Consider the following 21,403-nt stretch of genomic DNA (forward strand, 5'->3'; position numbering starts at 1 on the left):
TTTTTTATTTTTGAATTTTTATGATGAGAGAGAAAAACAAGAAAAATGATGCAATGCATGAAAGTTATGGATCAAAACAATGAATATATGCAAGAATGCTATGAATGTCAAGATGAACACCAAGAACACTATGAAGATCATGATGAATATCAAGAACACATTTTTGAAAAATTTTTAATGCAAAGAAAACATGCAAGACACCAAACTTAGAAATCTTTAATGCTTAGGCACTAAGAATTCAAGAATGCATATGAAAAACAAGAAAAGACACAAAACATAAAAATATCAAGATCAAACAAGAAGACTTACCAAGAACAACTTGAAGATCATGAAGAACACTATGAATGCATGAAAATTTTCGAAAAATGCAAGATGAGTATGCAATTGACACCAAACTTATAACATGACTCAAGACTCAACCAAGAAACACAAAAATATTTTTGATTTTTATGATTTTCTAATTTTTTTGTATTACTTTTTTTTTCGAAAATTATTTGAAAAAGATAAAAATAAGGATTCCAAAATTTTTAATATGAATTCCAGGAATCTTATGCTCTTTAGTCTAAAGCTCCAATCAAAGGGTCAGGCATGGCTTAAGAGCCAGCCAAGCTTTAGTATGTGAATTACATCCATTGAGGTGATTAGTTGAAGACCAATCCCAAAGTGGTTTGGGTATGGCTTTACAGCCAGATAGGATTCAACATGTTTCATGAAACACTAGAATTCATTCTTAAAAATTCTGAAGAAAAATATATTTTTGAAAACTTTTTTTTTCTAAAACAAAGGAGAAAATTTTGAAAGATTTTTGAAAAATTTTTGAAAACAAAACAAAAAGAAAATTACCTAATCTGAGCAACAAGATGAACCGTCAGTTGTCCAAACTCGAACAATCCCCGGCAACGGCGCCAAAAACTTGGTATGCGAAATTGTTACTCAGGTTGTGAATTATTGTTCGAAATTGATTCCCTGGCGATGGCACCAAAAACGGATGCACAGAACCATGGTCTAAACATATCTTCACAACTTCGCATAACTAACCAGCAAGTGCACTGGGTCGTCCAAGTAATAAACCTTACGTGAGTAAGGGTCGATCCCACGGAGATTGTTGGTATGAAGCAAGCTATGGTCACCTTGTAAATCTCAGTCAGGTGGATATAAAATAGTTATGGAGTTTTCAAAATTAATACTAAAATAAGGATAGAAATACTTATGTAAATCATTGGTGAGAATTTCAAATAAGCGTATGGAGATGCATTCATTCTTCTGAACCTCTGCTTTCCTGCTGTCTTCATCCAATCAGTCTTACTCCTTTCTATGGCTGGCTTTGTGTAAGGATGTCACCGGTGCCAATGGCTACTTTCAATCCCCTCGGGAAAATGGTCCAAATGCTCTGTCACAGCACGGCTAATCGTCTGGAGGCATCACCCTTGTCGTTGGTTGCATCCTATTCCTCTCTGTGAAAATGGTCTGATGCGCTGTCACTGCATGGATAATCATCTTGGAGGTTCTCGATCATACTGGAATAGAATTTACTATCCTTTTGCGTCTGTCACTACGCCCAGCACTCACGAGTTTGGAGTTCGTCACAGTCATTCAATCTCAGAGTCCTACTCGGAATACCACGGACAAGGTTTAGACTTTCCGGACTCTCATGAATGCCGCCATCAATCTAGCTTATACCACGAAGATTCTGATTAAGAGATCTAAGAGATACTCATTCAATCTAATGTAGAACGGAAGTGGTTATCAGGCACGCGTTCATAGGGAATGATGATGATTGTCACGTTCATCACATTCAGGTTGAAGTGCGAATGAATATCTTAGAAGCGAAATAAGATGAATTGAATAGAAAACAGTAGTAATTTGCATTAATCTTTGAGGAACAACAGAGCTCCACACCTTAATCTATGGAGTGCAGAAACTCTACCGTTGAAAATACATAAGTGATTATGGAGTTCATTGGTCTCGGCCCCAGAGGGGAACCGGAGTAACCAAGACTTGATCACAGGATCAAAAATACAATCCAGGATGTCTAATACAATAGTAAAAGGTCCTATTTATAATAAACTAGCTACTAGGGTTTACAGAAGTAAGTAATTGATGCATAAATCCACTTCCGGGGCCCACTTGGTGTGTGCTTGGGCTGAGCTTGAAGTCTACACGTGGAGAGGTCATTCTTGGAGTTGAACGCCAGCTTTTGTGCCAGTTTGGGCGTTGAACTCCACTTTGCAACTTGTTTCTGGCGCTGGATGCCAGAATTGGGCAGAGAGCTGGCGTTGAACGCCAGTTTGCGTCGTCTAAATTCGGGCAAAGTATGGACTATTATATATTGCTGGAAAGCCCTGGATGTCTACTTTCCAACGCAATTAGAAGCACGCCATTTTGAGTTCTGTAGCTCCAGAAAATTCATTTTGAGTGCAGGGAGGTTAGAATCCAACAGCATCAGCAGTCCTTCTTCAACCTCTGAATCTGATTTTTGCTCAAGTCCCTCAATTTCAGCCAGAAAATATCTGAAATCACAGAAAAACACACAAACTCATAGTAAAGTCTAGAAATGTGAATTTAACATAAAAACTAATGAAAACATCCCTAAAAGTAACTAGATCCTACTAAAAACATACTAAAAACAATGCCAAAAAGCGTATAAATTATCCGCTCATCACATGCTAATCATATGAATAAGTGGGTAAAGACCTGATAAAACTACTCAATTAAACACAATATAAATCATAAAATAATGGTTTATCACATATGATTGAGGTCATCAATTGTTATTAGCTCACTTATCCCAAATAGCCTACCATTTCAATTACCTTTGTTCTCCACTTTGAGCCTTTTAATCCCCATTTATTTTTTATATTACCACATCACTAGCCTTAAGCGGAAAAACAATTAATTACCTCAATTGACTCTTTGGTTAGCTTAAGATAGAAATTGTGTATCAATTAAGTGTGAAAAATTGTGGGAACCTGGGTTAATGAAAAAGTGTTATATTTATACTTTATTTTATTGGGAATTTGGGTTCCTACTCATATGAGACCAGAAAAACCATATACATTGATATGTTATATTTGCTTTCAAAGTTTCAAATATATATATATATATATATATATATATAACGCAATACAAATAAATAAATAATTAAGGGGACAAAATTACCCCAATGCTAAGTTTAATAAAAGATCAATGCATATGTGGTAAAATTAAAGAAAATGTGGTATATGAGTATGTAAAATATACAAAAGTGGGAATCTTGGGTAGCTAGGCATGAATTTAGAATTACATAGTGTGTGTGTGTTAGGTGAGAGCTTAGGATAGTCAAAGATTCATATTATAGCTCACTTGGCCATACATATATCCTCACCCTGACCTTAGCCCCATTACAACCTTGACAAGACCTCATAATGTTTGCATGTGTATATTAAATATTTGTTGATTGGTTAGATGAAGAACAAGGTTTTAGAAAGCATGACTAGAGAAGAGTAGAGTGAATAACCCTAGACACTTGAGAGATTAGAGTGCATATACACTACCAGTGAGGGTTCAATGCTTGATTCTTTGTTCCTTGCTTTCATGAGCTGTCTTCCTACAAGTTTACTTGTCTTTTACTGTATGATTTGAATTAGTGAAATCAGATTTATGTTAGTCTTAGAGAACTTGTTTACTTTTAACCAAGTAAGCAGAAACATCTTATCATATAGTTGTATTCACATGCATAGGTTGCATTTCATGAGTCTTACTTTCCCCCATTCATTCTTTCGTCTCCTTGAGCTTAGCATGAGGACATGCTAATGTTTAAGTGTGGGGAGATTGATAAACCACTATTTTATGGTTTATCTTGTACTCAATTGAGTGGTTTTTATCAAGTCTTTACACACCTATTCATATAAATTGCATGATTTTACAAATCCTTCCTAATTCTATTCTATGATTGAAAACTTGCTTTCCACCTTTAAATTGTGTATTTTTAACTCCTCTATATACCATTCGATACCGTGATCTGTGTGTTAAGTGTTTTCAGGCTTTATAGGGCAGGAATGGCTTAGAGGATGGAAATGAAGCTTGCAAAAATGGAAGGAACACAAGAAACTAAGGAGACAACCAGCGAGGAGCGACGCGCACGCATGGCTCACGCGTGCACGTGATTTGGAGATTTTCATGGCGACGCGTGCGCGCACCTGACGCGTACGCATGAGAAGAAAGATCGCACGGCGACACGTGCGCGTACCTGACACGTACGCGTGACACACGAAGATGACCATCGACGTGTACACGTGACTGACGTGTACGCGTGACATGCGCCACATGCAGAAAATGCAGAAACCGCTGGGGCAATTTTGGCTGAGTTTGGACCCAGTTTTAGTCCCAAAAACACAGACTAGAGTCAGGGGACAAGCAGAGACTCAACACACATTGGCACATTCTCATTCGCATAGTTTTTAGTTTTAGATTAGAATCTTAGAGAGAGAGAAATCACTACTTCCTCTAGGTTTTCTTCACATACACAGTTTTAGAGTTTTATGCTTTTGATTTTGGATATTGAGAAGAGTTACTTCCTCCGTTGAAGTTGCCATTATTCTAGTTTGTTTTCTTATTCCTTTACTCTTTTGATTACCTATTAACCCTGTTCAGATACGTATGTTTATGATTTTGGGATTTATTAATGCAAAGAATTATTTTTATCTTTAATTAATTTTCAGTTATTATTTTAATTAATTTATCATGTTTTCTTTTTATTCCCTTTATATGTCTGTGAAGGTTGTATTCATGTCAATGGAGTAGACTCCCAACTTGACTTGGGAGTTGATTAAAAGGAGACCCTTGAGTTGGAATACTCAAGTGTCAATTGGGAATTGGAAGTTGTTGGCTGGCTCTCTAGTCTCTAACTCTAAACCTTCCTTAGGAGAGGATCAGGACTTGGAATTCAGAGCTGGTTAGTTAGTTACTTGATTTTTCTTTATTCAGTAAAGGATAACTAAGTAGAAACAACAACCTATTATCATTACACTTGGAAAAATTCAACAAGGATAGAAATTCCAATTAATCTTCTCCCAATCAAGGCTTTTTATTTCGATTACATAAATTCTCTTGTTAATTTTCTTTGCCTTAATTTATAATTATTTATTTTCCTATTCTCCAACTCTTAAAATTTCTCAGAAAATTCCTGACTAATAAAATAGCACCCTTTTGTCAACTCGTTGGGAGACGACCTGGGATTTCTACTCCCAGTATTTTTATTCTTAATTTGTGACAACCCTTTTTAAATTGATAAGCGGAATTTTCGTCGGCTAAGAACTGTACTTGCAACGCTGTTTTCTCTATAAATTCTTAATCGGTGTATTTCCGCCCGTTTAGGTTTCCATGCCCTCATGCTAAAACAAAGAGATCTTAGATCTTATATCCAAAGGCAAGAAGAGGAGACGCAAAAGGAGTTCAAGGAGCTACAAGCCAAGATTGCTACCGTGGCGGAAGCCGTTAGCAACATGGTCTTATCCTGCCTAAGCCTATACGATCAAAGCACTCACATTGTTGAATGTGGAGAAGCAACCAAAGAGCTTAGCGAGGGAGTGTACTTGAAGCTCCAAGGTGAAGAAGAGGAGTTGAGACAAGAAGTGCAACAAGAGAAGGAGGTAGAGATAATTGAACTAAAGGAAGTGGTTGAAGATTTAGGAGATGTTGGATGCAAAGAGGAATCTAGAGTTGAAGGGCCTTCTTCCATGGAGTTTGAAAGTGATGTTAAGGAGGCTAGTACACAACCCCCAAGGTATATTATGAGTGAAAAATTGGAAGAAGTATTCCAAGTAACAAGTCCCCCTATCTATGATGATTCCGCATCAACATGTGATCCTTTTGAGCTTGATGGATCCTTCCTCATTGGACTTGGAACTGATGATAAGGTAAACTTCACTAAACCTCTCATTTATGATTTGAGTGATGGGAAAGAGCTAGAAGAAATTGGTGAGGAAGAATTTGAACTTAAGGAAGCTTGGTAAGGGGTGGAGCATGAAGTATCTTGCCAAGTGGTGGAAGCCTCTAGAAGAGGATGGACGGGAGTGGAGCGTGCTTTATCAAGACCGTTGGGAACTCCTCCACCTAAGTTGTCATCCAATCCTTCATTTGAGTGGGTAAAACTTCTATCACTTACCTGTATTATCCCAATTGAATTTGGTTTGCTTGAAATGGATGGCCAACTTAGGGCACTTTGTGGAATGAAGCGTAAGAGGAGGATGTTTAGTGGTTGGCGTTGTAAATCTAGGCTCATTATGGTTGGAAGCTTAAAATGAGGAGCATGGATTGGTGTAGTGCTCAAATGGATGGGTCTAGGAGGATGATTTGGTGCCTTAGTGAGAATTCAACTTGCTTGCCACCCAGAGGGAATAAACGTGATCAACTTGAAGACGGGTGTGAAAACAAAGTGTAGGATCCCGGATCACACAAAGAGAATCAACTTTGGGAGCCCATGGTTTGTGAAGAACTCCATCAAAGCTTGGAGTTATTAACTTTGAATGATGGAGCTTATTGGAATTCCAAGCATTGGTGGATGTTCAAGGACGGATTCAAACACAAGCCACCTTGATGAAGAGCTCCCTATAAGTCCAACTTAAGGAAAATAAACAAAAGTGCTAGGTGGGAGACACCTCACCATGGTAACATCTTTCGCTTTTCCTTTTTGTAAATATTGGTAAAATAAGTTTAATTTCATGTTTTGTTTTTGGGAGTCTAGTAGGTTAAATAAGGTTTTATGGTGTTTTGGTAGCTGTTTGGAGGTTTGGAATGCTTGGTTTGGTGCAAGAACTTGAAAAATTTTGAAAAATAGAGCACCATGCCACGCGTACACGTCACCCACGCATACGCGTGACCCCAAGATTTTCAACCATCCACGCGTACTCCTCGCCCACGCGTACGCGTGGATCCAAAATTTTCACCTCCCATATAAAAACCCGAGAGTTGTGCGAGTTTTGGGCTGGAATTGTGCCTCTAGCACAAAATCCACCTATGCATATGCGTCACCCCTTGCATACGCATCACCCCACGCATACGCGTCGCCTTTCTTTGACTCCACCCATGCGTGCGCGTCGCTGATGCGTACGCGTCGCACCCCATTTCGATCATTCACGTGTATGCGTGACATGATGCGCACGCGTGACACCCCTGCCCTGTTCTACTCATTTCTTTTCTTCTCCTCTTTCCATTTATTCTCTTCTCTTCTCTTCTTCCCTTCTCTCACCCATCATCCAACACTACCATACACCATCAACCATCAGTTAGTTATTTAGTTAGCTAGATTTATGTTTATTTTTCTATTTTTCATGATAAGTGTTGGATTATTAATTTTGTTTACTGTTTATTGCTGCTCATTATTAACTTGATGCCATTTTGGCATAATTGTTTGTGATACTCATTGTTGGATTCTTTGTTGAGGTATAATTTTTTACTTGGTTTTGAGTTTCATGTTTAACGTTTGTGAATACCAAGTACATGTGACATTGCCTTCAAGCTTTTTCAATCTTTTGAATTGCATGTTTTGGCCACCATGTGATTTAAAGCATTTCATTGTTAGGCAGTGTGTAGTATCAATGCATTTTTTGTTAGGTGATGCTTGTTATGATTGATCCTTATTTACATCTCCTATTTCATGCATTGAGATTTTGGAATTGTGAAATTGGATCGAAAGTTTACCTAGTGACATATTTTTTAGCTTTTCAAGCTTTGTGGACCATGTTTGCTATGTGATTGATTTTAACTTCTATGCCACTTAGGTGTTGCAACAACTTCAAGATGTGTTATTGTTTGATGTGTGAGCTCTATATTTCATTTGGTTCACTAAGTTTACTTGCACATCAATCAATGTCCATTCATTATCCAATTTCACAATTGCCTGATTTTTGCTTGAATGTTTTATGCTTCTTTATTACTTGTTTGTTGGTTTTCACATACAAGTTTTCTTTGAAGTATTTCAAGCACACTAGAATGAGTGAAGTGCATGCTTCTTTTGTGTAATTGTGACATGGCTTTTAAATACTAGGGTGTAAGTTCTAAACCGCAAGCAATTTAGGACCCAAGCACCTATTTTTTATCAGTGTCACACTAATTCACTCACTCCACTCTAGTGTTTTTTATACCTCATTCCAAAAATTTTCGCTTTCTTACTTTTGCATTTACTTGTCTCCTTATCTTGTCTTCTATTTTTAGGATAAGTCATCATAAGCAAAAGCGGAAGCGGGAGAAAGAACACGCAACACCGGTTGACCCACCAGCTGAAGGTGGCAACTCGGAGAGTCACCGTACCCCTTGCTCATCTTTGAATGCACCGATGACAGTGCAAACTTTTAAGTGTGGGGAGGTCGTCTGACCAGTCGGCGCTTTTGGGTGACAAATTTCTAATCCCAACACCTTTGCATTTCATTTTTTTAGGTCTTTTAGAGTTTTTAGTTGTATTTTCTTATTTTGAATATATATATATATATATATATATATATATATATATATATATATAAACTTAGTCAAAATAATGAAATTTTCCAAGGATTTTATCTATAGGGCACCCCAATTGATTTGAAGAAATAAAAAATTTTAGAACTTGCTTGGAATATATATATTGTGGAACATGTTTTGAGCTAAGAACACAAGCATGTGAGTTTTGAGCCTAATTGTGTGGTTACATCATATAACCACTTATTTTCATTCTTGTGTGCATTATTCTCTTTCTATGATTGCAATCTTTGATATGTTTGATTCTATATGTCCATTATTTTGTGTATACATGCACTTATATGATTGAGGCCATTGTTTCAAATAGCTTACTTACCCAAATAGTCTTACCTTTTATCTCCCATTGTTAGCCAATTTTGAGCCTATGCTTAACCCATTTGTTCTTAATTTTAGCACACTACAAACCTTAAAGTGAAAAACAATAAATGTCCCTTGTTTAGATCTTTGATTAGCTTAGGCTAGTGAGAGTGCTTATAATTCAAGTTTCGGAGAGTTGGGAATATTGGGTGGGATAAAAGAGTATTTTTGTATTTTTATTGAAAATAGTGGAAATTGGGTACATGCTCATGCATTAAATATTTAAAACCATATGCATTGGTACCTTTGTATATAATTCATCAAAAATAAAAGAAAAAGAAAAAAGCAAAAGAAAAAGAAAAAAGAAAAAAAATAGAAAAATAAAGAAAAAGAAAAGCAATAAGAAGGGGACAAAATGCCCCAAAGTGAAGTTCAATAAAAATTAATGCATATGAAATGGGAAAAAAAGAGAATGCATGATTGTGTGAAAAAGTGAAGAATGGGTAGTTAGGTTAGCTTTGAAATTATATAGGTTGTCATTAGTTAGATGGGAAGTTTAAGTTAATCAAAGATTCAAAATTCTAGTCCACTTAACCAAATACAATCTTACCTTGACCCTAACCCCATTAAAACCATGGATAAGTCCTCATGATATTTGTATGAATGCATGAAATAATTGTTGATTGTTAGATAAAAAACAAATCTTGGAAAGCATGATTATGGGAGAATTGAGTGAATTAACCCTATACACTTGAGTGACTAGAGCGGATATACATCCGGTGAGGGTTCGATCGCTTAATTACATGTTTCCACCCGTGATCATCTTTTCTTGCAAGTTTGTAAACTAATTTTAATAACTCAAATCAATTGTGGATTTTATTTGGTTGTTAATATCTTTAGCCCTCACGTTCATATATGCTTTCTTGGAGATTGATTTATTTTGACTAAGTAGTTGCATTCATTTAGATAGATTGCATGTAGGTAGGTTGCATTTAGGCAGTTTTTGCATTGAATAAATGTTGATACCCTTTATTTTTTTTTCTTGAGTTTAGCATGAGGACATGCTTAGTTTAAGTGTGGGGAGGTTTGATAAACCCCAATTTTGTGGTTTATCTTGTGCTTAATTTAGGAGATTTTATCAACTTATTTCACATTTATTCAATGAAATAGCATGGTTTTTGTAATTCTCCCTTAATTTGTGCTTAAGTGTAAAAACATGCTTTTTAGGCCCTTAAATTGGTGATTTTAATTCACCTTAATTCTATTCAATGCCTTGATATGTTTGTTGAGTGATCTCAGGTTCATAAGGCAAGTATTGTATGGAAAAAATGAGGAGAAAAGCATGCAAGGTAAATAATTCATGAAGAAATGAGCATTTGGAGAATTAAGGGCCACACACACGCATCATCCCCGCGTACATGTGAGAAGGACATTCACAAAGCCATGCGTACGCGTCAGCCATGCGTACGCGTGAGGAGGAATTCTTGCCAGCGATGCGCACGCGTGACGTCAGGCACGTGACCCACTTAAAGTGAATTCGCTGGGGAAAATTTCTGAGCTTCCCAGGCCCAAATCCAACTCGTTTCTAAGGCTATTTCATGCAAAATTCAAGCTTGGACAAAAGGGGGCAATTAGTTTTAGGTTAGCATCATGTAGGTTAGTTTCTAGAGAGAGAAGCTCCTTTTTCTCTCTAGAATTAGGGTTCTTAGGTTACTTTTCATCTTAGATCTAGGTTTATTTTCTTGTTCTCATCTTGTTTCTTTTACATTTTCATACTCTAGTAGTTTAATTCTCTTAGTCTGTAGTGTTAATTTCCCTTTTCATGCCTCTTTTTATGTTGATGTTCTCTTGTTGGATTTGGATCTCATTTAATGCATTTTTATGTTTTATGTTCTTTGATGTTTAATTGAGTTGTTGTTATTGTTTCCTTGCAATTGGTAGTTTTAGAATTTATCTCTTCTTACACTTTTATTATGCTTTCCTTTTACACCCACCAAGTATTTGACAAAATGCTTGGTTGGATGTTAGAGTAGATTTTTGAGCATTATTGGTTTGGAAAGAAAAATTACGCAATCTTGAGTCATGAACGCCCAACTTAAGTTGGCAATCTAGAGTTGTTAGTCTTATTTGATGTTCTCTTGTGGAAGTTAATATTGTACCTTCTTCCTGGTTTGAGTTGACTAAATAGGACAAGCTCTTGATAATTATTGTGATATGATTAACTAGTCTTATTTGACGTTCTCTCGTGTGAAGTTAATATTGTACCTTCTTCCTGGTTTGAGTTGACTAAATAAGATGAATTCTTTTTAATCATTGTATGACTAGGATAGAAAGCCTATATTCTCAATCCTTACTATGAATGTCTCTCTTTATTACTTGCTTTCTTTAGTTGTTACCTTTATTTTCTTGCCATTTATTTTCTTGTCCCTTTTACAAATCAAACCCCCTTGTTTCCTTTATAGCTAATAATTGACTACTTCATTGCAATTCCTTGTGAGATGACCCGAGGTTTAAATACTTCGGTTAATTCTTATTGGGGTTTGTACTTGTGACAACTAATCTAATTTAAATTTGATGTGAGGATCGATTATCGGTTTGGGCTATGCTCACAACGAAATTATTTTGTTCGAAATTCCGAACCGGTACAAATCCTCACTATCATAAAGTAACACGTGTCGTGTTCAGGACACATTAGTCCCTAGACACATGGCTAAAACGACGTCCCCACCTCTGTTTTTTTTTATTCTCAAACTTCGATGTTTTAAAGTCAAATAAGTCTCCTAAAATGTTTATTATAAGTAAAAAAGGTCCTTGAATTTAAGTGGATACCTTGTATAAAAAAAACTCTTCCTCTCCCTTTCTCTTTGTAAAATTACAAGTATCCCAAATCCTTGCGTAGGTTTTATGAGCTAACCCTTTATATTCTTCACCCCCATTAATGTTTATCCAAGTTCGTATTGGTGCTTTGACGATGTGTACAGGGACTGCTTGATGGTGATGTGTCGTGCATATCGCCATTGTTCATAGTAAGTTAAGTTAGCTTTTGCTGCATTAAATTGGCAGTAAAGAGTGAAGTATGATGAATGTGCATGTCATGTTAGAGTAGATCAAAGACAGTATGTTGTAAGTGTAGTTTAAGTGAGAGTTGTGAAGTGGTTACGGATAGGTATTTGATAATAACAAAAACAATGTAAGTGTTTAAAATTTTTATTATGTTGTGATGTTGTTGTATTGTGTTTGTTGCTTGGTTAACTTGTGACAGAATTTTATGTTTTGGTATTTAGATGAGTAAAGACATAGTACCTGTATTTCACCGTGTTGAAAGTTTTGTTAAAGATAACAAAGGAGTACTTGTGTCCATCAATAAAGAAAGTAGAAAAATTTCTCCCAATGGACATTAACTTGATCTATTTCTTTGACCTATAGAAATTTTTCTTGGACTTGGGTTACTATGACCAGTTGACCACAAGACAACGTATTAGTATAATTCCACTTCTGCTAACTTGGAATCTGGTATTCACCCAATTCATGGAGATAAAGAGATCAAAGTTCTACAAAAGAACAAGATGCTAAATGAGGATACTGACAAATTTTAATTATTTTATTGTAATTATACTTGAGATTTATCATTTTATGTGCTTGAAACTACATACTTTGACATACTTTGGATAATTTCATCATAATTTTATTTTAATTCTGGTTCTAGTTGCTTAATCCGAGGGGACCAATTTGACATATATACTATAAATTCAGGAATCTTTTTGACTTATAACAAAAATTTTAGGAGACTCATTTGACTTTAAAACGTCAAAGTTTGAGAATCAGAGAACAAAGGTGGGGACGTATCTGTCCCCTCAAAATGGCGTCGTTTGGCATTGTCCTAAAACGACGTCGTTTTAGCCACATGTCTAGGGACTAATGTATCCTGAGCACGACACGTGCTGCTTTACCTGACATGTCATACCTACAACCTCCACGTAGGAGAGAGAGTGTCATGTTAACCGGTTCAACCTGGCTTGGGGACCTATATAACATATATCTAGTAATATTGGGAATCCCAGACCCAGTTAATTTTTATGAGGGACAAATCTGTCAGACCACCAAATCTTTGGGGACTTATTTGGGGTATTACTCTAAAATATGTATAGGAGATGGTTGTAAAACAAGATTTTAGGAAAATACATGGGTGGGAGAAATTTGCCTAAAAGAAAAATTTCCTAGACATTTTGCAATCTCATCAAATAAAGCCGATGGAATAGCATGATTTTTGGGATGGTTTATCCTGGTGTTGGAATTTTCAATGGTGGAGAAGGCTTTTTGAGTGGAAACATAAACTTTGTGAGGAATTACATTATCTTTTACAGAATGTATTCTTGGTTTCAGGTATACAGGATGAAGCAGTTTGGTCTTTTGCTGAGGATGGTAGCTTCTAAATCAAGTCTCTGATCAATGCGGCAAATGAAAAAAATCTGAGACTATCTGAATCGAAACATATTTTGGACACTATTTAGAGGGAACAGTACCTCCAAAGGTTGAAATCATGGTGTGGACCGCAATCCTTGGAAGATTGAATATAAGAAAAAGATTAACTAGATTGAATATTATAAGTCAAAATAATATTCAATCACCTCTTTATATATACACTATAGCTTTGTGAAATTGATGTGGACAAAGACAATGCATCTTGGCAACATTTGTTGGGTGAAACCAGAAGGACTTAAAGTGGTGGAACTAAAAAGTGGTGAATCATATAAGAAAACAGTGGATCAATCTATGTTCGCTATTATTTGGTCTACATGAAAGGCAAGAAACAAAAAAAATTGAAAATAAAGAAATCAAAAGTGAAGAAGTTTGGGATGAAATTATATTTCATTAGTCAGAATGGGTAAATATCAATATAGAAGGGTGTTCAATGAAAAATCAGTGTGAAAGGAAGATGTTCGAGAGAAGATTTTTTTACTAATCAAAGCAATGGCAAGAAGATATAGTGGTTCTATGTGAAATTCATATGTGAAAATTAGATGACAGCAGTAGAGGTTATCTCCTCAATTCAAATAATCCTCCTTTGGTGTACTTATGTAAGTTCTTGAGTGCTGAAAAAAATGTTGCAACAGAAGTAGGAGTAGAAAATATTGTTCAATTTATTCTTGAAAAAGCAATAACATCAGTGGAGGAGCTTGTCATTGTCACCACGAGTCAAATCTTGGTATACTTGTCAACAAACAAAATCCTCAAGAATTGACATCTCAACTTTGAACGAAATATGTTAATGAACCTGATAAAAAGTCTTAGATCATTGAAAATTAAGCATGGAGTATTAAGAGACTTTAGCCACCTGAATAAGTGGAGAAGCATTGCAAGAGCATCAGAAAACTATGAGGGTAACATAGTATAATAATTTTTTTTTATCAAAGACAGGTAGTATACATGAATGAAATTGAAGGGATGTAAACCAGGATTGTTATTTTTTTTCTATATGGTATATAAATGAGATGGTTAACTACTCTCAACTTGGAACATGAGTCTGGAATTAAATACACTTTTCAGCAGAAGTATATGGTATAGTGGCTTATATATATGAGGACAGGGTGTTGTTTGGTGTTAGCAAAGAAAAGATGTCATTGGAGGGTGTTAAGAGGAGATATTGCATTTGATGTGAATAACTTCAGTTATTATGAGTATTAATTTCTGCAGGAAGCTGAGGCATGAATATTTTGGTTTTACACTTATTATTGAAAGTCTATGAACTTTTTAGAAGGTGAAAGTCTAGTTATGTTGGTGTCTCAAGAGTGAACATTTAGTTGTTCTTTCTGAGTGTTTTTGTAATCTTCTAGACCTTGCTTTGCTGTTAATGTAGGGTCTTTAGAGTTTGACTTTGACTTAATTGGTTTTGATTAATTATTTATCCTTAATGACAATGCTAAAAGAAATTTTAATTAATTAAAGATCAGTCTTTGTATATTTTTCCCTTTTTTGGGTCAAAGTTGTAACTCAATAATCAAAAAAAGCATAGCGATGTTAACTTTAGGGTTCACCAGTTAAGAACAAAAGTTTGTGTAATTCTTTTATTACTTCATATATTTGTGATCTTTTCAGCTCATACTATCTAAAATATATTTTTCATAAGTTACGACTTTAATTTTTTAGTTATTTTTTAATTTTTGGTTAGCGTTTGCAGTGTGTACAAGATGTCACTGGTACGGATTGAGAGATGGATCGAGAACTTGCGGGTTGAGGCAGATGCCGGATCACTTGCCTGGAGCAATAGGGGGTGGTACCTGCAAAGATACTCCGACGCTCAAGTCAGAATGGATCTAAGAGGTAGAAGGTGTGAGGAATGAGTGAATACCTGGAGGGACCTGGGTCCTCTATTTATAGGTGATGGTGAATATCTTATCTTATCTTATTTGGCTAAGATAAGGGAGACGTTTGAATTATCTTATCTTATCTTATCTTATTTGGCTAAGATAAGGGAGACGTTTGAATTCGAAAGTTGGTTAGGAGCTCTAGTGGGCTGGTTCCAGGCCTTCTGGAAGGGCGAAGGGGGTCGGACCCTGGTAACCGGGTTCGGAGACCGTTCTGGGTGTAGGATCCGTGGGCCGGATCCGTAACAATTGCCTCCGGAGCGAGAGAGTGAGGGTGCTCGGTCTCATCGTTGGAGAAACATTTTCCTCGCCATTATGGTTTGGCAAGGAGATCGTTTGTTTGGTTTTTCCGATCGAGGTCGAGGATTTGGGGAGTTCCTAGCCGTTTCATGGTTAGGCCAGGAGCGCGTTGTTTGGGCGTCTCATCACATGCCGGGTTTGATGACTGTTCCGAAGAAGGGCCCGGAGATCGGGTCTGGAACAGTTGCCCCCGGAGCATGAGTATGCTTTTTTGGTCTCAATGCTAAGTCATTGGAGAGTCCGATTCTCTGTAGTTCGGGAGACTGTGAGGGGCCTGAAAAAGGCGTGACGTCATCATGTACCAATTGGTAGGATGTTGGTCAGTATGGATTTCCGCGAGTTGGAAGACCGTCAGCTCATGCTTGTTTTGTGTGGCCTTTTTTGGGCCGTTATTGTGAACTTATTTTAGGCCTCTTGGTGGGCCAATTTCAAGACTTTGTTTATTTAGCTTATTTGGATTCCCGTTTTGTTGGCTTTGCGGGTGATCGATTCACGAGTCATTATTTTTGTTATTTGGATATCCGTTTTGTTATTTGGATATCCGTTTTATTGGCCTCAGGTGATCAATTTCCGGGTAGCCGTTTACTTATTTGGATATCCGTTTTATTATTTGGACATCCGTTTTATTGGCTTCGGGGTGATCGATTCCTGGGTAGCCGTTTACTTATTTGGATATCCGATTTATTATTTGGATATCCGTTTTATTGGCTTCGGGGTGATCGATTCCCGGGTAGCCGTTTACTTATTTGGATATCCGTTTTATTATTTGGATATCCATTTTGTTGGCCTCGGGCTGATCGATTCCCGGGTAGCCGTTTACTTATTTGGATATCCGTTTTATTGGCTTCGGGGTGATCGATTCCTGGGTAGTCGTTTACTTATTTGGATATCCGTTTTGTTGGCCTCGGGGTGATCGATTCCCGGGTGGCCGTTTACTTATTTGGATATCCGTTTTATTATTTGGATATCTATTTTGTTGGCCTCGGAGTGATCGATCCCAGGGCCGCTATTTTTGTTTTTTGGATACCCGTTTTGTTATTTGGATATCCGTTTTATTGGGAGTGGGTAGACCGATGTTGTTTTGTCATAAGACGAGGTCTCCTGGTCCGAAGTCTCGTCGTACCATGCTGCCATTGTACCTTAGGCTTATTCTCTATTTTAAGACTAGCTCACGTAGGTGTGCTATACTCCTGACCTTGTCTGCAAGGCCCTACTTTGCTTCTTTGTCGTTTCCTCCCATGGTTCTGCGTGGATTTTGGTGTGCATCGAGATCGGAAAGGAAGATTCCTGCCGCGTCTCGGGATCTCTTGCGTAGGGCTAGGCTGATGTTGTCGTATTCTACCGCGGTTTCCCAGTCTCCGTGGATGGTTCCGACGGAGCCATCTTCTGCCGTGAACTTCATTAGAAGGTATTTGGTAAAGATGACGGCGGAGAGGTCGTTGATTGTTTTCCTTCCGAGGATGACGTTATAAGCAGTGGAGTTCTTGAGAACCACGAACTCAGACAGGATTGTCTTCCTCTGGCTTCCCGTCCCTATGGTAAGGGGAAGAATGATGGAACCGTCTGGCTTGAGGAAGTTGTCTCCGAGTCGCGTGACACCGTTGCGGTGTGTTTGGAGATTTTCGTTGCGGAGCCCGAGCTTGTTGAAGGCACCTCGGAAGAGGATGTTGGAGTCTGCGCCGGTGTCCACCAGTATTCTCCGAACTAGTCCTGTTCCGATTCTCGCCGAGATGACGAAAGGTGCGTCTTCGGCCGAGGTGCTGTGCTGGCAATCCTCGGGCAAGAAAGTTATCGTTTTGTCGGCTGTGGTAGCTGGGGCTTGATCTCTGACGGCCAAGACTTTGAGGTCCTTTTTTAGTGTTGATCTTGACTTGCTTGACACATCCTTGCCCGTGATGACATTTACTACTATGGCCGGGTCGTCTTCTGGACTTTCCCTGGGAGGTTGTTTTTGTGTTCTCAGGTTGCGTCCTTCCCTCTCAGGCGACCTGTCTTTTTCCGTGCGTTTTGGTTCTCTGATGATTTTGGCGAACTCTGGGGGTTTGCCGTCTCTTATAGCTTGTTTGAGGGCATCTTTAAGGTCGAAACAGTCTTGTGCCCGTAACCTCGGTGGTAGTCACAGTAAAGGGTCTTGTTGCCGCCGGTTCTTTCTCTGAGTTGTCGAGCTTTCGGGATAATACCCCGATCCGCTATCTGGTGGTATATCTCGGTAATCGGGGCTGTCAGGGGGTGTAGTTCGAGAATTTCCCGATCCTGGGTGGTCGGTTTGTGTTTGTTTGTTTGGGTTGGTCTCTTTGACTTTCTCTGGGCATCGGATTATGGCGGGAAGTCAGGTTGCCGTGTTGTCGTTTATTGGCGGCAACGACCTGGCTGACCTCCTCATCGTTTATGTAGTCTCTGGCGACGTTTTGAATCTCGTGCATGGTCCATACTGGCTTGGTGGTGAGGTGTTTGCGGAAGTCTTCGTTCATGAGCCCGTTGGTTAAACAGAGGCTTGCGACGGAATCCGTGAGTCCATCAATCGTTAGGCATTCATCGTTGAAGCGGTCCAGGTATTTTCGTGTGGATTCGTCTTGTTTCTGTGTGACCTCTAATAAGCTGATGGGGTGTTTAGCTTTGGTGATTCTGGTGGTGAATTGGGCCATGAACTTCCGTGAGATATCGTGGAAGCCAGTTATGGATCCGTTGGGGAGGGCGTTGAACCATTTGATCGCAGGGCCAGCTAAGGTTATCGAGAAGGCCTTACACCGGATCATGTTGGCGGCTCCTTCCAGGTTCATCCTGACCTCGAAGGCCGTTAGGTGTTCCCGAGGATCGTTGGTCCCGTCCTATTTCATGTCAGTGGGCTTGTTGAAGTCCTTCAGGAGTTTGGCTCTCAAGGATTTTTCTGTGAACGGGATGGCTTCCATTATCACGTGCATGTTTCCTGCTCATTTGGCCTCCCGATCGTGCCGTCGGTCGTCTTCTCCGCGTCGGTGTTTCGGGTCTAGGGAAATGCTGCGATCATGCTGTTTGCAGTGTTGTTGCTCAGGGGGCCTGGTGTTCCTGGTATCGCGATGAGATTAGGTCCTGGAGGTCGCTTGGCTTATATGCTCCGGGTGGTACCGTTCTTTGGGTGTGACTCAGCCTTTGAGGTTTTGCACCCTGAGGCACAACTCTTGGATTATCTGGACCGCCTTCTCTCCCAGGCCATTGGGTGGCCGGGCTTCAGTGGGAGGACGATTGTCCTCTCTTGGTTGTTGCTGGGTTGGGGTTGGTTGGAGATGTGCCACGTTTATTATCCTCCCGTGGGTGGGAGGAGTGTTATCTTGGAGTTCGGGAGTTGGGCTTTGTGGGTTTGAGTTGGGGTGTCGGGTGGAGGATTGCTCCTCGAGGTTCTCCGTCATGCCGCCACGATTTGGCTGTCCCCCGTATCTGTGCAAGAACCTTGAGAACTTTCTTGATCTATTGGCTCCTGAGAGGTCTGAGCTTGGCCACGGTGGTAGCATTTAAGGAGGTCGTTCATGATGTCATGGCGACAGAGTTGTCACAGGTGAGGCGGCGGATGACAGAGGTTTAGAACCTAGTGTTGAAAGAGGTGACCTCGTGGGTTTGGAGGAAGAGCTTGAAGAGTTCAAAAGAAGAAGCAACCTCGGTGGGCATGGAGCCAAAGTAGAGGGAAAAGATGGGGCCATGGCGCTTGGAGAGACGGATGAGGGAGTGGTGAATGAGAGGGTCCAAGAGGTGGAGGTGTCCCACTAAAGGGAGACGAGACTTTGGGCTCAGAGAATTTGGAATTTCACCGTTGGAGTAGGGCGAGGGTGCATAAAGAGTATTATCACTAAGAAGGTAATTGCAAGTAACATTGTTCCTTTGGGATTTCGCCGTTGGAATAGGGCGAAGGTGTGTTATCGCTGCAAAGGTGATGTAAGTTAAGGAAACATTATTCCTTTGGGATTTCGCCGTTGGAGTAGGGCGAAAGGGTGCATAAACATGCAAAGGTGATGCAAGTTAAGGAAACATTATTCCTTTGGGATTTCGCCGTTAGAGTGGGGCGAAGGTGTGTTATCCCTGCAAAGGTGATGCAAGTTAAGGAAACATTATTCCTTTGGGATTTCGCCGTTGGAGTAGGGCGAAAGAGTGCATAAACCTGCAAAGGTGATGCAAGTTAAGGAAACATTATTCCTTTGGGATTTCGCCGTTGGAGTAGGGCGAAAGGATGCATAAACATGCAAAGGTGATGCAAGTTAAGGAAACATTATTCCTTTTTGCTCTCAGTTACACGCAAGAAATCTGAGTTTGATGATTGCTCTTCTGGGTTATCCGTCATGCCGCCACAACGTTGCAAAGTTCCCACAAACGGCGCCAATGTACAAGATGTCTCTGGTACGGGTTGAGAGATGGATCGAGAACTTGCGGGTTAAGGCAGATGCCGGATCACTTGTCTGGAGCAATGGGGGGTGGTACCTGCAAAGACACTCCGACGCTCAAGTCAGAATGGATCTAAGAGGTAGAAGGTGTGAGGAATGAGTGAATACCTGGAGGGACCTGGGTCCTCTATTTATAGGTGATGGTGAATATCTTATCTTATCTTATCTTATCTTATTTGGCTAAGATAAGGGAGACGTTTGAATTCGAAAGTTGGTTAGGAGCTCTAGTGGGCTGGTTCCGGATCTTCTGGAAGGGCGAAGGGGGTCAGACCCTGGTAACCGGATTCGGAGACCGTTTTGGGTGTAGGATCCGTGGGCCGGATCCGTAACACAGTGGTTAACATACATGGAAACTTAATAGTTCACCATTTGAGAACAAGAGTTTGTATCATTTTTTTATTACTTAGTATAGTATCATTTTTTGTTACTTCATGGTGTAAATATTATTTATATTTTTTTGCGAACACTATATACATTAATGTTTACGGTATATTAACTTAAAATATAAGTATGAAGTTTTATTAGCTTTATAGTGGTTAACATAACGATAAAAATTTCGAGTTCATCAATTAACAACAAGGATTTGTGTAATTCTTTTATTGCTGAATATTTTATATTATTTTCAGCTTCATTGTTTCTTACCATTTACGACTTTAATTTTTAATTATTTCTAAATCTTTAATTAGTATTTATAATGGTTAACTTAGCAATAAAAACTTAAGGATTCACCAATTCAAAACAACGGTCTGCATTATTTTTTTTAGTACTTCATATTGTAACAAATTATAACTATAAATATATATAATTAGTTTCTTTGCGTTACTCTTTTATTTGAGGATTTTGTTCACACCTATATGCTTTTTTTTTTCTTTTTCTTTTCTTTATATAATATCTTGATAATAGTATATTCAAATAATATTTTATTATAAGACGGAGAATTTAAATCATATAAAATAAGAACTATTCCTTTACAGGTCTTATATATTTAGATTTTTTTTTTTGAGATAAAAAAGTTAAAAAATCAAGCTTTTTTTTATTGATGATTAGAGAATTTTTATTTTTATTTAAAATATCTTAAAAATTTAGTATAAAAATATTAAAATATAACCTAAATTATTTATAAATTATGTTATATGATACATATATAACTATAGAAACAATTAAACATAGTTTAGACTAATTCTAATAATTATTTATAAATTTGTAAATAGTAGAGATTATAATGAACTAAATTTAAGAGTTATTAAGTTCATGATTTTATAATAGAGCTGTGTAAGATAAAATGCCTTTTGAGTTATATTGAATAGATAAATAGTATGTGGTAAAATCAGAGCTACTAAAAAGTGTATTGGGGTCCCTTTCCTATATTATATTGTTGAGGGCATAGTCATTTCTTTTACTTTATGTAAAGTGAATTGTTTGCATCAAATTATTTTTTTTTTCTTTTTTAGTAAAGAATGTTATTTTTTACTTATGCATGCTTATAAGTTAGCGTTTTACATTTTACCAACATAAAATATAAGTAAAAATAGTTTATTT

At 38.1% G+C, this 21,403-nt stretch overlaps 1 protein-coding gene across 1 annotated transcript; it reads right to left on the reverse strand.

Moving 5' to 3' along the window:
* Window positions 1-16,665: 16,665 nt before the first annotated feature.
* LOC140183055 (uncharacterized) lies at window positions 16,666-18,235 on the reverse strand. The gene is made up of 2 exons (XM_072231056.1): window positions 17,755-18,235; window positions 16,666-17,528 (listed from the first exon to the last, which is right to left on the reverse strand). Exons 1-2 carry the CDS (start codon window positions 18,233-18,235, stop codon window positions 16,666-16,668), a joined length of 1,344 nt encoding a protein of 447 aa, XP_072087157.1.
* Between the last annotated feature and the right edge of the window lie 3,168 nt (window positions 18,236-21,403).

The sequence above is a fragment of the Arachis hypogaea genome, chromosome 20, assembly GCF_003086295.3.
Source record: "Arachis hypogaea cultivar Tifrunner chromosome 20, arahy.Tifrunner.gnm2.J5K5, whole genome shotgun sequence".
In the NCBI taxonomy this organism is placed as follows: Eukaryota; Viridiplantae; Streptophyta; class Magnoliopsida; order Fabales; family Fabaceae; genus Arachis; species Arachis hypogaea.

What these genes read in the sequence shown, in the direction of transcription:
- LOC140183055 (XM_072231056.1), bottom strand. Translation starts at nt 18,235, where the DNA reads ATGAACCTGGAAGGAGCCGCCAACATGATCCGGTGTAAGGCCTTCTCG. An exon ending in TAATCCGATGCCCAGAGAAA is followed by an intron (nt 17,529 to 17,754) that starts GTCAAAGAGACC and finishes TCGACCTTAAAG; the next exon opens with ATGCCCTCAAACAAGCTATA.